Source organism: Sceloporus undulatus, chromosome 3 (assembly GCF_019175285.1).
Source record: "Sceloporus undulatus isolate JIND9_A2432 ecotype Alabama chromosome 3, SceUnd_v1.1, whole genome shotgun sequence".
Taxonomy (NCBI): domain Eukaryota; kingdom Metazoa; phylum Chordata; class Lepidosauria; order Squamata; family Phrynosomatidae; genus Sceloporus; species Sceloporus undulatus.
The window spans coordinates 143,538,417-143,553,068 of record NC_056524.1 but is presented as its reverse complement, the minus strand read 5'-3'; the positions used below and the strand labels follow the sequence as shown (position 1 = coordinate 143,553,068).

The 14,652-nt window shown below is 39.4% G+C and overlaps 1 protein-coding gene across 2 annotated transcripts in view; it reads left to right on the top strand.

Annotated features, from left to right (window-relative positions):
- The window catches only part of LETM1 (leucine zipper and EF-hand containing transmembrane protein 1), a 61,999-nt gene that overhangs the window by 16,619 nt on the left and 30,728 nt on the right, over positions 1–14,652 (top strand). For both annotated transcript variants that reach the window (XM_042457660.1, XM_042457661.1), the window contains exons 4-6: positions 2,559–2,702; positions 7,708–7,845; positions 11,930–12,133. In XM_042457660.1, coding sequence (XP_042313594.1) covers positions 2,559–2,702; positions 7,708–7,845; positions 11,930–12,133 — 486 coding nt within the window. The remainder of the gene's footprint in view (positions 1–2,558; positions 2,703–7,707; positions 7,846–11,929; positions 12,134–14,652) is intronic.

Below are 14,652 nucleotides of genomic sequence, written 5' to 3'. Positions count from 1 at the left end.
AAAATGACATGTCTGACATAAGAAAAGTATATCTTGTTCATTTCTTATATATCATTCAGAATATACAGCATGCCCGCGTCATATGCGGGCACACTATACACAGCTTTGAGCACACACGCTCAGATGAATGGGGCGCATGCCCGTGGCGCACATGCACACCGTGCGCACGAACCCAGGGGGAATTAGCCGTATGTGGGGGGGTCTGGAACGGATCCCCCGCGTAAGGCAAGGGTCCACTGTAATTACAAATTGGGTTTAAAATTAAGTAAACAAATGGAGCTGCATGATCCTAAACTGTAAGCAGTACCTACATCTCTGGTTTTGCCGGTTTGAGGAGCAGTTAAAAAAAAACAATAAAAAGAGAAGAAATTGTCAACATTAGTAAAACAAGGACATTTTTTTTAATCTCCATTAGTTTTTTATTACATACTCAAAAAGAGTTGAGAAAAGGAAAGCAATAACATGAATTGTAATGCTCAGACAGTGCACATAAGTCTTCCTCTTACATCATTTTCAGAAATGAATTTTGGGCAGAAAATATGTGAGCACCTTGTCTTAAATATTTTTTCATCTTTCTCAAAGAAAATATTCCATAATCCATTTCCCCGCTATTTTTCCAGAAAAAAAAAAGTCTTTGAAGAAAGACAGAATGGCTCCTGTTTTGTTTTTTATGTTTTGTTCTGTGTCTTTTTTTTCCTGGGTAAAAAACTATGGGAAAGTGAATAAAGTGTTCCTTGAGTTATCCATCATTTCATTTCCCATTTTCATATTTGCTTGAGAAATCAGCAACTTATTCATTTTCTGAACATGTTTCTAAACTTGTTGCTTCCATCACTGTTATAACAATTAAGTGCTGCTTTAATTAGTTTGGTCCAGCATTTAGCTTTCCTGTCACTTTAGTGGCTCATTTGTAGAAATTGTACCTAATTAGCTTGTCTGCTAATATTAAAAATATGTATTAAGTACAGTAAGATGCAGTTCTTCCTAAATGAGCCACTTATTTAAAGATACAATGTTCCAGGTAAAGGTGTAAGTAGCATTTTATTATCAGTTGATAGTGTCATTGTACAAATATCTTTGTTTTTATTATTGTAAAAAATAATCAGCTGTGCATTGTTTTGTTTGTTTTTTGCCACCAGATCCATCAGTAAGGGCTTCTAGTATTTTGCATATATGTAACTCTGGTGCACGTATCCTGGTGGCCGAATCTTTCCTTTCCTCTCTAATTAATATTCATACCAAGTCATATACTGTATAGCAGTTGTATTTTTTCTTTCTTTCGTTGAACAGAGCACACTTGGACAGGTAACAGTGTAATAGATGTTGGAGTTAAGCTAAAATATGTGAAACTGAAATATATGTAAAACCATACTCTCATTTTCGTTATTGAAAAAAATTAACATGTTGTATACATGTTAATCCTAAATTGCACTGCAATTTGAATATAGAACATCTGACTTTGTAGCATCTTCTTTTTATTTGTAGTATATTCTAAACAAGGCAGTGTTCCTCAGCCTGCAGTAGTAGATTAAAGGAGGCAGGTAGGACATGGGGCTGCAGAAACAGAAAGTCCCTTCCATGAACATAATGGAAGTTAGGATCAAGCAAGTATGTTCGTTAGAATGCATTCTGTTTTAAATCATAAGTAATGTTGCAAAAATCAGATAATTTTCACAGACTGTGTCAAGGGGGCTATGGGGTGAAACAGACGATCAAAAAGAGCTGGCTTCCCAGCGGACTGGGGGGGGGGCATGGCATTCAGACAACAGCATGTCCCCAGTCTGCTGGGAAGCTGCACATGCAACTGCACGTGCAGCACATCCACAGCATTTCTGCAGCTCGGTGTTTAGACATGTTGCACCAAAGAAACACTGAAAAAATGCCGCCTCTGTAAAGGTGCCCTTTTCCTGGCACAAAAAGGAGCGTCTTTGTGCTGCTCCTTTTTGCACCTGAAAAAGGCTGAGTTGGGGGTGTGGTTGTTGCGGCCCCAACCCAGTGAACAAAGGGGGGGAGGTGGCGGCGGCAAGCTGCTCCTTATCTGTCATCTGTTTCGTCTCTGCAACTACATGACAAAGCCAACTACTGGTATCTGTCAGTGCAGCCTACTACACTTTATTATTATTATTATTTACGGTATTTATACCCTGCCCTTCAGCCCTAAAGGCTCTCAGGGCGGCTTACAATTATTATTATTTTTAATTAGTCAGTTCCCTGCCCTCAGGCTTACAATCTAAAAAGACACGACACAAAAGGAGAAGGGAATGATGGTGGGGAAAGGGATCAGGTTCAGCATTCTTCTCTCCCTCTGAGACCTGGACCAAGGCAGATGGACTGGAGGGAGGGCTCTTTTTCTTAGTTCAGGCCAGGCCCAGTGGAATCTCTCCCCCCGTGGCTGGATGGCCCAGGATGGACTGGAGGGAGGGCTCTGCTTCTTTAAGAATCAGATAAACTTTTCTGTGTTAACCATATGGTAAGCAGATCTTTGGGTTCACTTTCTGTTACACTGAGTTTTGTTTTCCTGTTGTAACAAACTAACTTTCTTGCATCTTTATTTACAGTTCCTTCGTATATGTGCTGACCTTTTCCGATTGGTCCCTTTCCTTGTCTTTATTGTTGTTCCATTCATGGAATTCCTGCTTCCGGTAGCCTTAAAATTGTTCCCTGGTATGCTTCCTTCAACATTTGAGACAAAGTCTAAGAAGGTAATTGCTATGTGGGTTAACAATTTGATACTCCTTGGCCTTGCTGATTTTCTAAGTTGAAGATATTGTCTATGTAATATATATCCTAAGAGTTCCAGAAGTCCTAGTTAAAAACATGCTAACTAAAAGTCAGAATTTATATTTCTTCCAGGATTTGTACCACCTTCTCATAAGGTATAAATTATTGGCGAATAGCTCCATCTCATTGTTTTTAAAGATTGCAAAGTGTATATTAAAAATCATATGCTCTCCATTTTTATCCATTGTATCAAGCAACATAGTACCATATTGATACTGATAAGAAGCACATTTTTAACAACATGATAGCGTTTTGTGTTATTTTAAAGAAAAGATTAGAATTCTGGAAAATATTTTGTTTACAATTAAAACTCATTTTATTGGAAACATATTAAATCTAAGCTTACACTTACATTGCCCAGCAGATAAGGGAGGAACCTTTTGTAGATTTTTTGGGCTATACTTCTCCCAGTACTCCACACAGGCAGGAAAAAGAAAGACATAGGAGGAGCAGTCAGGAGGGGAAACCCTTCTGTATTACTGGCTCCCCCGCAGTACCACTGTTCAGCCTCAATCAGGCAGAGTCCATGTCCATTTCCATGTTCAAACTGCAAATCCAATTGGTCAGTGCCCCTGTATTTGTCCTGATGTATTCTGCTATATTTTGTAAAGATGGAGAGGACACCCTGAAGGGATCTGAGGATTGGGAGGCTGGAGCAGCTCTCAAGAAGGTGCATGAAGCTATCTTGCTAGTTATCAGGGCAGCTGGCAGTTTCCATTATGACCAGAGCTCTTCTAGACCAGGAAGTTGCTGAATCAAATTTCTCCTGATGAACTAATATTAGACAGGGACTGAATAAACCGATAAAGACAACAGGCTTCTCAGAAGATTATTCTCTGGACGTATTCCAGTTCAACATCAGGGCTCAAGACCTGCTTGCTGCAGTGAGACAGCTGTTCTGATTATAGAGCTGGAATGTAGATGCCCACTCCAAACAGAACCTGGCCTTTTTGGGTACCAAACTTTTTGAGGAGTCCTTAAAGTAGGTCCTAGTGGAAAGCAAGCTAGATGCAGAGGGTTGGGATTGCTGAATCTCAAAATTATATTTTGAGTTGTCATGCCTGATGTGGATTTAAAAACTGATTATTTTATAAAGTAAAAAGATGCTAGATTTGGTGGGAAATCTGTGGTATGAGAAAACAAAGGCAAATGCAGACTTTAAAAACCATATTATAATGAGAACACTATTCAGAAGATGGGGAAAATACAAAGAAATATTTGGTTCTAGAATTCTTGGATGGCTTTTCCTGCAAGAGATGTTCTTGTTTTTGGTCATGTGTGATTATTGTTTATTGTTTTGCATAATTTAAGTATTAAGTATGATGTTAAAATTCAATACAAAATATCTTTAAAAATAAAAATAATAGCAATATCGCATGTAAGAAACATGAATCAAGAAAATCTGAGAAACTGTAAGGAATTCCATTTGAAAATGGAATCCACATATAATGAGCTAGTGGATAGGAAGGGGATTTTTTTGACCAGGGTATATAGGGTGGTTAAGATTAATTAAAAATAAGAATAATAACTGCTTTCCTGGGAGATATAAAGGGTCATGCTTTTTGTCCAGCTCAGAGGCAGCCTGTGTCAACAGTGTAGAAGATGCTGCCATATCCAAATTCCATATGAATGAAAATTGATCTTGGTTCTGCCACTGACTTAGAGCGGCTGATGCAGCAGAGACACCTTACCACATGCAAGTTTTAAACTACAATTTTAGAAAGATAACAGCCCCTTTGACAGTACCTATCATATAACGTGATACTGATCTGTTGATGCTGTGCCTCTGAAGTGTTGTTAGAAGTCATCTTTTCATTCGTGGGAAAACACTGCCACACCATTACACCACAGGTATGATAGTGACACTCCGCTGCAGTCCTGATGTTGGGCTTACGCATTCTCCTACCCCACTTTGCTATTCCCAGGAGCCTGTTTTCTCCCTCCACCCCATGTATGCAGTACATGTGTGCAGCAGCTAGCTAAAGATTAAGGGGGAATGAGCAAGAGAGAGTGCAGGGGCTATCAATTGCACAAAAAGCCCCTAGAATAATAGAGTTGAAAGAGATCCAGTCCAACCCCATTCTGCTATGCAGGAACACTCAATCAAGGCATCCCTGACAGATGGCCATCCAGCCTCTGCTTAAATACCTCCAAGGAAGGAGACTCCACTACATTCCGAGGGAGCGTTTTCCACTGTCGAACAGCCCTTACTGTCAGGAAGTTCCTCCTAATGTTGAGGTGGAATCTCTTTTCCTGTAGCTTGCATCCATTGTTCCGGGTTCTAGTCCCCGGAGCAGCAGAAAGCAAGCTTGCTCCATCCTCAGTGTGACACCCCTTCAAATACTTAAATAGGGCTACCATATCACCTCTTAACCATCTCTTCTCCACGCTAAACATACCCAGTTCCTTAAGACTCTCCAGATAAGGCATGGTTTCTAGATCCCTTCACCATTTTGGTTGTCTGCCTCTGGACACGCTTCGGCTTGTCAACACCCTTTTTGAATTGTGGTGCCCAGAACTGGACACAATATTCCAAAGTTCCTGTTGTGCTGTTGAAGAGAGGTATGGTAATAAAAGTCCAATAGGTTTTTGTTCTCTCTTAACATGAGAAAGTCCTAGAAATGCAGTCCAGAGTACGTACCGAGCACAAGGCAATTAATTTCCTTGTGAAGCCACCATCCATACTGGAAATTATACATGACTCCAAAAGAAAATGCATGCATGTGTGCAATAGCTAGCTACTATTATTAAGGAAATAAGCTAAATTTTAAGGAAAGCTCTATAAGAGTGTTAGGCTAGTCTAAACTAAGCTAGGATAGAAAGCGGACTAAGCTAGTTTTTCTTTTGGAGCAGTGAAAGAACAAAAAGGAAGGAGAGATACTTTATTAGGTTTCATTCTCCCAGAGTGGAGGATTAGAAAATACTGTATTTCTGTCCCCTAGCCTACTTTATGCTTCTTCATTTCTCAGGAGCATCAAACCGTAACATGCATCAGTGATTCTAGGAGTTCCTTACTGACCAAGATGTCTGGGGTTGACCCAAATGTTAGCACTGGCAGTTCAGGGCCTTTGGGCGTTGCGTGTCCATCCTTGTTTCAACCTAAACCCAGGTTGAAGGCTTTCACGGCTGGCATACATACTTTTTGTGGGTGTTTTAGGCTATCTAAATACCACGAAAGATTCTAGAGCAGATAATTAAACAGAGTCTATGAACATTTAGAAGCCAATGCCATAATCACAAAAAGTCAACATGGGTCTCAGAGAAACAAGTCATGCCAGACAAATCTGATCTCTTTCTTTGATAAAATTACCAGCTTGGTAGATGAAGGGAATGCTGTGGATATAGTATATCTTGATTTCAGTAAGGCCTTTGACAAGGTTTCCCATGACATTCTTGCAAACAAGCTTGTAAAATGTGGGCTAGACAAGGTAACTGTTACATGGATTTGTAATTGGTTGACTGGCTGTACCCAAAGAGTACTCAACAATGGCTCCTTTTCATCCTGGAGAGAAGTGACCAGTGGGGTCCAACAGGGCTGTGTCCTGGGCCCAGTGCTGTTCAACATCTTTATCAATGACTTGGATGACAGAATTGGGGGCATACTTATCAAATTTGCAGATGACACCAAATTAGGAGGAGTAGCTAATACCCCAGAGGACAGGATCAAAATTCAAAATGACCTGAATAGACTAGAAAGCTTGGCCAAAGCTAACAAAATGAAATTCAGCACGGAGAAATGTACGGTACTGCACTTAGGGCAGAAAAATGAAATGCACAGATATAGGATGGGTTACACCTGGCGGAATGAAACTATGTGTGAAAGGAATCTAGGAGTCCAAGTAGACCACAAGTTGAATATGAGTCAACAGTGTGATTCGGCAGCTAAAAAGGCCAATGTGATTTTAGGCTGCATCAATAAAAGTATAGTGTCTAGATCAACAGAAGTAATATTTCCACTCTATTCTGCTCTGGTCTGGCCCCACCTGGAATATTGTGTCCAGTTCTGGGCACCACAATTCAAGAAGGATGTGGAGAAACTGGAGCTTGTCCAAAAGTGGGCGACTAAAATGGTGAAGGGTCTGGAAACCATGCCCTATGAGGAACGACTTAGGGAGCTGGGGATGTTTAGCCTGGAGAAAAGAAGATTAAGAGGTGATATGATAGCCCTGTTTAAATATTGAAAGGGATGTCATATTGAGGAGGGAGCAAGTTTGTTTTCTGCTGCTCCAGAGAACATGACCCAGAACAATGGATGCAAGCTGCAGGAAAAGAGATTCCACCTCAACATTAGTAGGAACTTCCTGACAGTAAGGCCTGTTCGACAGTGGAACACACTCCTTCCTCGGAGAGTGGTGGAGTCTCCTTCCTTGTAGGTCTTTAAGCAGAGGCTGGATGGCCATCTGTTGGGTATGCTTTGATTGAGCGTTCCTGCATGGCAGGGGCTTGGACTGGGTGGTCCTTGTGGTCTGTTTCAACTGTATGTGGCTATGTTCTAGAAGAATTTATTATTTGGAGAAAATTCTTCTAGAACAAGACCACATAGCCTGAAAACCCCACAAAAAACTAAACCCAGGTTGGCTGCACTTAACTGTCTGCCATCTGAACCAAAAGCTAGATGATTAAAAAACGGTAATAAATACACAACTCTCATCTTGCCAGAGTCCCACTGTTAGTGTTTATGAAATGCTGTGGAAAGACTTCCTTAGATGGTCTTGTACAAAATAGCTTTCTTGAGCATGTTTCTGCAGATTTTTATTCAGAACTAAAGATATGCAAATGTGAAATTAAACTGGTCAGGTAAGCATTGCATTAGTAAACTTTTAATACTCACTTCTTGTTTTGATTTTGCCCATACTCCAGCAAAACTCCAGGGCTTTTTGTTCATATGCAGAGGAGGTGTACAGTAAAATGTATTTTTCTTGATAGGAAGAGAGGTTGAAGAAAGAACTAAGATTGAAGCTTGAAGTGGCTAAATTTCTTCAAGATACTATAGAAGAGATAGCCTTAAAAAATAAAGCAGCCAAAGGAAATGCGACTAAAGACTTTTCAACCTTCTTTCAAAAGGTAAAAAATTAAATTCTTATTCTTATTTATTAGTTGATTTTATATAAATGTCTTTCTTCACTATAGATCCCAAAGGTGGCTAAGGAGTAATATATAAGTATAGTTTAAATCTACCGCATTCAATAAAATAAAAATATATTACATAAAAAAGAGCAGGTTTGAGGGCAAAAAACAGGAGCAGAAAAATCACTCTGGTAGACCAAAAACCTATCTTAACAAGCAGGTCTTGTTTGTCTTGCTGCTGGAAGGAATGGAGCTAGGATTTAATAGACTTTCCTTGGAAATGAATTTCAAAACCTAGGTTGAACAACTGTTTACTTATACTGTATCTGTGTTTAATAGATCACATATATTGTAAGACCTGCCCAAAATTATAACCTGAGCAGGGTCATATTGGAGAAGGTAATCCAGATAATCTATGCACTCACACACACATACAGATACACACAGTGTAACTGGTTAGTCATGATATATCATCATAGAAAATGCATTGTTCTGTCTGATGTCAAGTATACATCTGAGAGGATGGGTTTAGCTTCCACTTCTACACAGGAAGACAGAAATCAGCTGCTTTTCAGTTTGTGGAAAGAGAGAAATAGTGGTGCATATCTTGAGCATATTGGTGATGAGCATATTGGTGATACTGTATCCAGTTTGTTGGATGATCTCTCCCACAGACTGTATTGATGTTACAAATTCTTTTTGGGGGAGTGGGAAATATTTTTATTAACACATACCGTGTTTATATATAAGAACAACATATATGGGAATATAGAAGACACAAGCATAGGAGCAGGGAAAAACACACAACTTCCTATCTCCTAACAAATGGTTATAAATACTTGCATGCTCTGTTGTGACATTAGTTCTACTTCCATGTATTATATGAAAGCTAATCTGTTACAACAGTTAAAAATAATTAAACAAGTATACACTGAAGTTTCTGTATTTTTCTCTTATTTGTAATAATCTGTATTCCTTAATTTTATCTTTTTATTAATGCTTATTTTACAATGCCTACTACCATATTTTTGAAATAACATATTATGTCTAGTTCAACATTCTAGAAAGAAATTAAAATATAGGTTTATTTCTTTTTTTCTCCCCCCTTCTTCCTTTTCTATTAAATTTCATCAAATACTAATCAACAAAAGGTCATCATATATCCAATATTCTTATATCCAATTCTTTACATTTATATCTTGTACCTGGTTTTCTTGCAGTACTTAATTTTAATATCAAAAACATATAGACACTCCACTTCTTCCAAATATGTCTTTAAGCCCATCTAACATCTTTACAGTGCAATGTTTTGTCTTTTTCTTTCATTAAAATCGCCTGATGATTGTAATTGTGCTTGAATATATCTTTTTTTCAGAAATGTTTGTTGCACCTCTCTGGCAGTCTTTGAATGTTAGCATCCTTTCCTCTAATTTTTCTCTCTATCTGAACTGCGCACCTATCTGTGTCAGATACCTTCTTTAGTCATCTCTTCTGACTCCTCAGTACGTATTCCTGTCACTTCTGTTTCTCCCACCAAATACTCTTTTTCTGTTTTCCAAGCTTTGCATATTTAACAGCTTCATTTATATACCACTTCATACCACTCTAAGGAATCTCTAAGTGGTTTACAACTAATTGCCTCTATCAAGCTGGGTAGTCTTTTTAGCGACCTCAGAAGGATGCTAGCCTGAGTCAAGCCTGAGCCCTGGCTGGTATTGAACTTGCAAACTTGTGGCTTGTGAGTGAGTGGCTGCAGTACAGGCATTTAACCACTGCACCACCAGTCTGTGTATTTCATTTACACAGTCCTGATGCCACAGCTTAAAATCACTTTCAAGAAGCCTGAGTTCATTCAGTATATCAGCTAACATAACCATCTTGTTGAGTAATTGGTATATAGTACTAGTGTACCCTACCCTCCCAATTGAATATGGGGTTTCATATTTTTTTATTCCATATCTAGAGTCAGCCATGTTTTTAAGAGGTCATAATAGGATTCCAGGAAATTTCACATGGGAAAGGCATGCTGGCCTGAAGATGTGGAAGACCTGGATACCACTAAATAACATTTAAATGGGTTTACTCTGCTGATTACTCCATCCTCCCACAGGATTTCTGCATATCTTGTGAAATCAGATGTAAATGCCAGCCCTTGCACACCATTTGCGCTCATAATTTATCCACAAACCCAATGTGCACAGAGGGTATCCCTCGCTCACTCAGTAAGAGGCTGTGTGAGCTACACTTTCGTTTTCCATGGACCTATCTTCAGGACTGGTAACCGTCACTTGATAGTTCCTGATTTCTCGCTATCCAACCCTACACATCTTTACTTCTGCTAGCCTTGTATGATTCTAAAGTTGCATTTGATTTGTGTGTTTGTATTCATCTTTGCACATTTGTAAATACAACTGTTATTTCTTGAAACTGGAGTCTCTCTGCAGTTACTATTAGTATACATAGTTGGAAAGATCCCGTTAAGTTACCTCTTACAGGCCTCCTGTTGAACTAATAATTTCCCCAAGATACCAAATAGATGCTGTCACTGTTGATGGGGACTCCCAAGTCCCCCCACCTTTTTGGGTAACAACAGCTGTAATTCTGTCTGTTTAATTTATCAAACAAGCAATTTTTTTTAAAAAACCACAATTTTTCCCCATGTTGCAGTTGCTCTTTTTATCCAGGAGGTGTCATTAATCTCCACCTATAATGGAGTATAGTAGATTCTTATTACAAACCCCAGAATTCAATTGGCAAGAGTTGAAACAGTTCACTTCCTCTTACTGGTTTCTTCCCATAGAGCACAGATCTCTGGAACATAAACAACAGCTCTCTTCTATCTCACTTCTTTTAACTCTTTACTGTCTCAATAGTTCTTTTAAATAAATTGTAATCCCAGTTATGTTCTCCGTTGTATTTCTTATGTAGATCAATGCTTTGAACAATTAGTGTCTAACTCAGATATCTTCACACTGCTCATACACACACACACTCTTTATAAACTTTATTTTTAAAAAATATTATTAGTTAAAAAAATATAAAGCAACACAAATATCATACAAAAGAAGAAAAGAAAAAAACTTAAGAAGAGGAAGTGCAGCTAAACCAACAAGTGTATTTATATACAGTAATTACCATTCGAGAATTTAACAACTTTACCAACATCATTCTTTCCTTCTTTCTATCTAAAATCTTCCCTCAATCATTTACTTTCCTTTAATGTCTCTTTTTCTCTTCTTTCCCTTTCTTGGCTTCATTCTCCATTCCTACATCCTTTCTACTTACTTTATAAACTTTATATACTCATAAAGATATTAAACATTAAAGTTTATATATAAACTTTTTAAACTTTATATACTTAAAAAGATATTAAAGTATCAGGGTTTTTAAGCATCCAACCAGCAGTAAAAAAATTACTCATTTTCTCCTTGTAGAAGTATTAAGAGATGTCTTGACAGTGGAGCTTGTTAAACATCTAACCAGAAGGGGACTTTTACAAGCTTAGCTGAAGTTTCTTTTTTTCATTTAAAAGTACATTTTTCTTGTACTGCAATTCAGCTGCAGTGACCTGGCCAGAACAGGCCTCACAATTCCTTCCACCTCATCTATGCCTGGCATAGTCAAAACAACCTACCAATGCAGCAAGGGTAAGAAATAAACCCCTATTGAACTTTTTCTGAGCTCTCCATGCCAGGGCAATATTTTGTGCTGGTCGGTGTATCAACTCAACCAGTACATACTATGTCAGCTTACTGAAGGTTTTGTTGGCACTCTGCCATTACAACTGAAAGAACAATGTTAAACATTCAGTTAGCAGTTCCATTCTATACACCTGTAGCCAGAATATTCAATGCTTTTTCAAAAAGTGTCTGCAAGTTTTTAGACCTTTCTTGTCATTGTAAATACTGTGTTCTTACTAGTTGGAGGGTTGTAAAGAAATTTCAAGTTGTCCGACATACCAAGTAACATAGCCTAGAATACCACATATTAGTGATTTCCCTCCTCCCCTCAAATTCTGTTTTGAATAAAGGTTGTAAAAACAGTTGTATGCCTTTTATAACATGGATTTTCTACTTTTCAGATCCGTGAAACTGGTGAAAGACCAAGCAATGAAGAAATATTACGATTCTCTAAACTGTTTGAAGATGAACTAACCCTTGATAATCTCACAAGACCCCAGCTAGTTGCTCTCTGTAAACTGCTAGAACTTCAGTCAATTGGGACCAATAACTTTCTTCGCTTCCAGCTGATAATGAAGTTGAGATCTATCAGAGCAGATGATAAAGTAAGATTTTAATTCCAAAGATCCCTTCAGTCATAAAAGTCGCAAATGCTGCAGCCCTCCCTTTGACATAAAGTGATCTTTACCGTTTACCTTCTTCTGTACTCTTTCCGCTTTTATTTTTGAGAAAGTACAGTGTTTCAGGACTGCCTTAGTCAGGCTGTTAGTTCACAGAACCTTTCTGGTCTTTTTCAAAGATCTCAAATATAAGCCCTGCTGCCTGAGATCTTTCTAGGTCAGGTGTGAGAATTGTGCAACTCTCTCATGTTATTGGACTACAAATCACAGAGGTCTGGCCCAGCATAGCCAGTGGTGAGGATTGCTAGATGCTTCGGTTCAACAACTTCTAGAGGGACCCATTAATCCCAGCCCAAAGTAGAGCATCTGCTTTGCCACTGTTCTGTAGTTGATTTTCCTTGACTATGTAAACTCTCATTCTTTGGCATGGTCTCTGTGCCTCAAATAAATGGGTCTGTGCCTTTGCTTGCTCAGGGAACTCTTACAAAACATTCTAGAACTGAGCAGCTTGGTGGGAATACACCCCTCCTCCAATTGACTACCATGCATGCCATAGCCCACCAGGCTACCATCAACTCAGTTTCTTTTCCACTATCAGAGCTAGTCTCATCGGAGCGTTCTGGTCCTGAGTACAGTGGTACCACGGGATACGAAATACCCAGGTTACGAAATTTTCGGGATACGAAAAAAATCCCATTGGAAATAATTGTTCCGGGTTACGAATGTTTTTTCGGGTTACGAAAAAACTTTTGGTGCTTTTCGGCGCTATTTTACACGGAATCGCGGCTTTTCCCCATTAGCGCCTATGGCAATTCGGCTTACGAAGGCTTTTCGGGTTACGAAAGCGGCCGCGGAACGAATTACTTTCGTAACCCGAGGCACCACTGTATTTTCTTTCGCTTCTTCGCATTTCTCTTCTACTTCTTTCACTGTATTTCTCACCGTCTTTCTTAAAAACAACACAGAAGATACTTTTTATCTGTCTTTTCTGCCTCTTGCCCCCCCTTCCCCCTGGAATGTGCTCTATCTTCTTTATTTCTATGGCCTCAACTTCTCTTTTTAAATGTTCCTCTTGTGATTGGAAAGTCTCAAAGTGTCTTTTCTGCCTGGGAGGAGGCATATCGTGGAGTATTGCCTTTCCATCTCCGAAGGTTTACCTGGCTGCAATTGTTGCTCACCAGCCAATGTTGCATACGAATAGGGTCCTTTTTACCAGCCTATTGTTAAGAAGTATCTTAAGGGTTTGATTCATCTGTTAGCCCTTTCTGCCTCCTTTTGGCTATCCTTGGGCCTCTCTCAACTGACATGGCAACCTTTCAAGCTGATGGCCTCCTCAGATGAACACTTATTTACCATGAAGATGGCCTTTTTGGTGGCCAGTACCTTGGCAAGGAGGGCATCTGAACTTGTAACTATGAATCCTTTCTAATATTCCACCAAGGTGAGGGGGCATTGCAACCAGACATACCATTTTTGCCAAAAATAGTTTCTCAATTTTATATCAACCAGGATAACGTACTGCCTACGTTCTATCCCAATCCACAAACTCCCCTGGAGAGATCTCTGCACTGCCTGGACACATGCCGAGTGCTAGCCTTTTATATCCAGCATTCAGCAGCATTTTGTCTATCTAATAGACTTTTTGTTTGCTATTGTGGTGCTCAGAAAGGCCAAGGAGTTTCCTCTCAGAGATTTTCCAAATGGATTCTTCACACTGTCTGCTTGGCTTATGAAATGAAAATTGCCCACTCCCTGTTAATGTATGGGCCCATTCTACCAGAGCAATTGCTTCTTCAACAACCCTTCTGCAAGTAATCTCCTTACCTGATTTATACAAAGCTGCAATTTGGTCACAGCCTTCAACCTTGATTCAGTGTTACCACTTGGATTGCAGGTCTGGAGCAGATGCCAACTTTGATCATGCTGCCCTTTCTTCTGTCCTTCAGTGACCTGACCCTCTTACTTTGGGTATGCTTTACAGTCGCCCATTTGTGTGAAGCACAGAGACTACAACTAAGAACAGGTTGTTTACCTGTAACTTTGGTTCTTTGAGTAGTCATTTGGGCCCTCACACAACCCTCCTTGCCTCCGCTCTTTCAGGTGCCTGCTACATACAGTGGACTCCATAATTGAGGTAGCTTGGTGGGCTAGGGCATGTGCAGTGTATGGGGGGGAGGATATTGCCACCTAGCTGCTCAGCTCTAGAACATTCCATAAGAGTTCTCTGCACAGGCACAGATCCATTTGTATAAGGGCACTGATGACTACTCAAAGAACCACAGTTACAGGTACGCAACCTGTTTTTTATTTGTCCCTCACCTGTTTAGACTCTTACAAATATTAAACTTTCTATGTGTACTATAATTTTAATACAGTGGTGCCTCGGGTTACGAAATTAATTCGTTCCGCCGCGGCGTTCGTAACCCGATTTTTTTCGTAACCCGAAAAAGCCATAGCCGCTAGCGCTGGAAAGCCGCGTTTCGTGCGAAAAAGCGCCGAAAAGC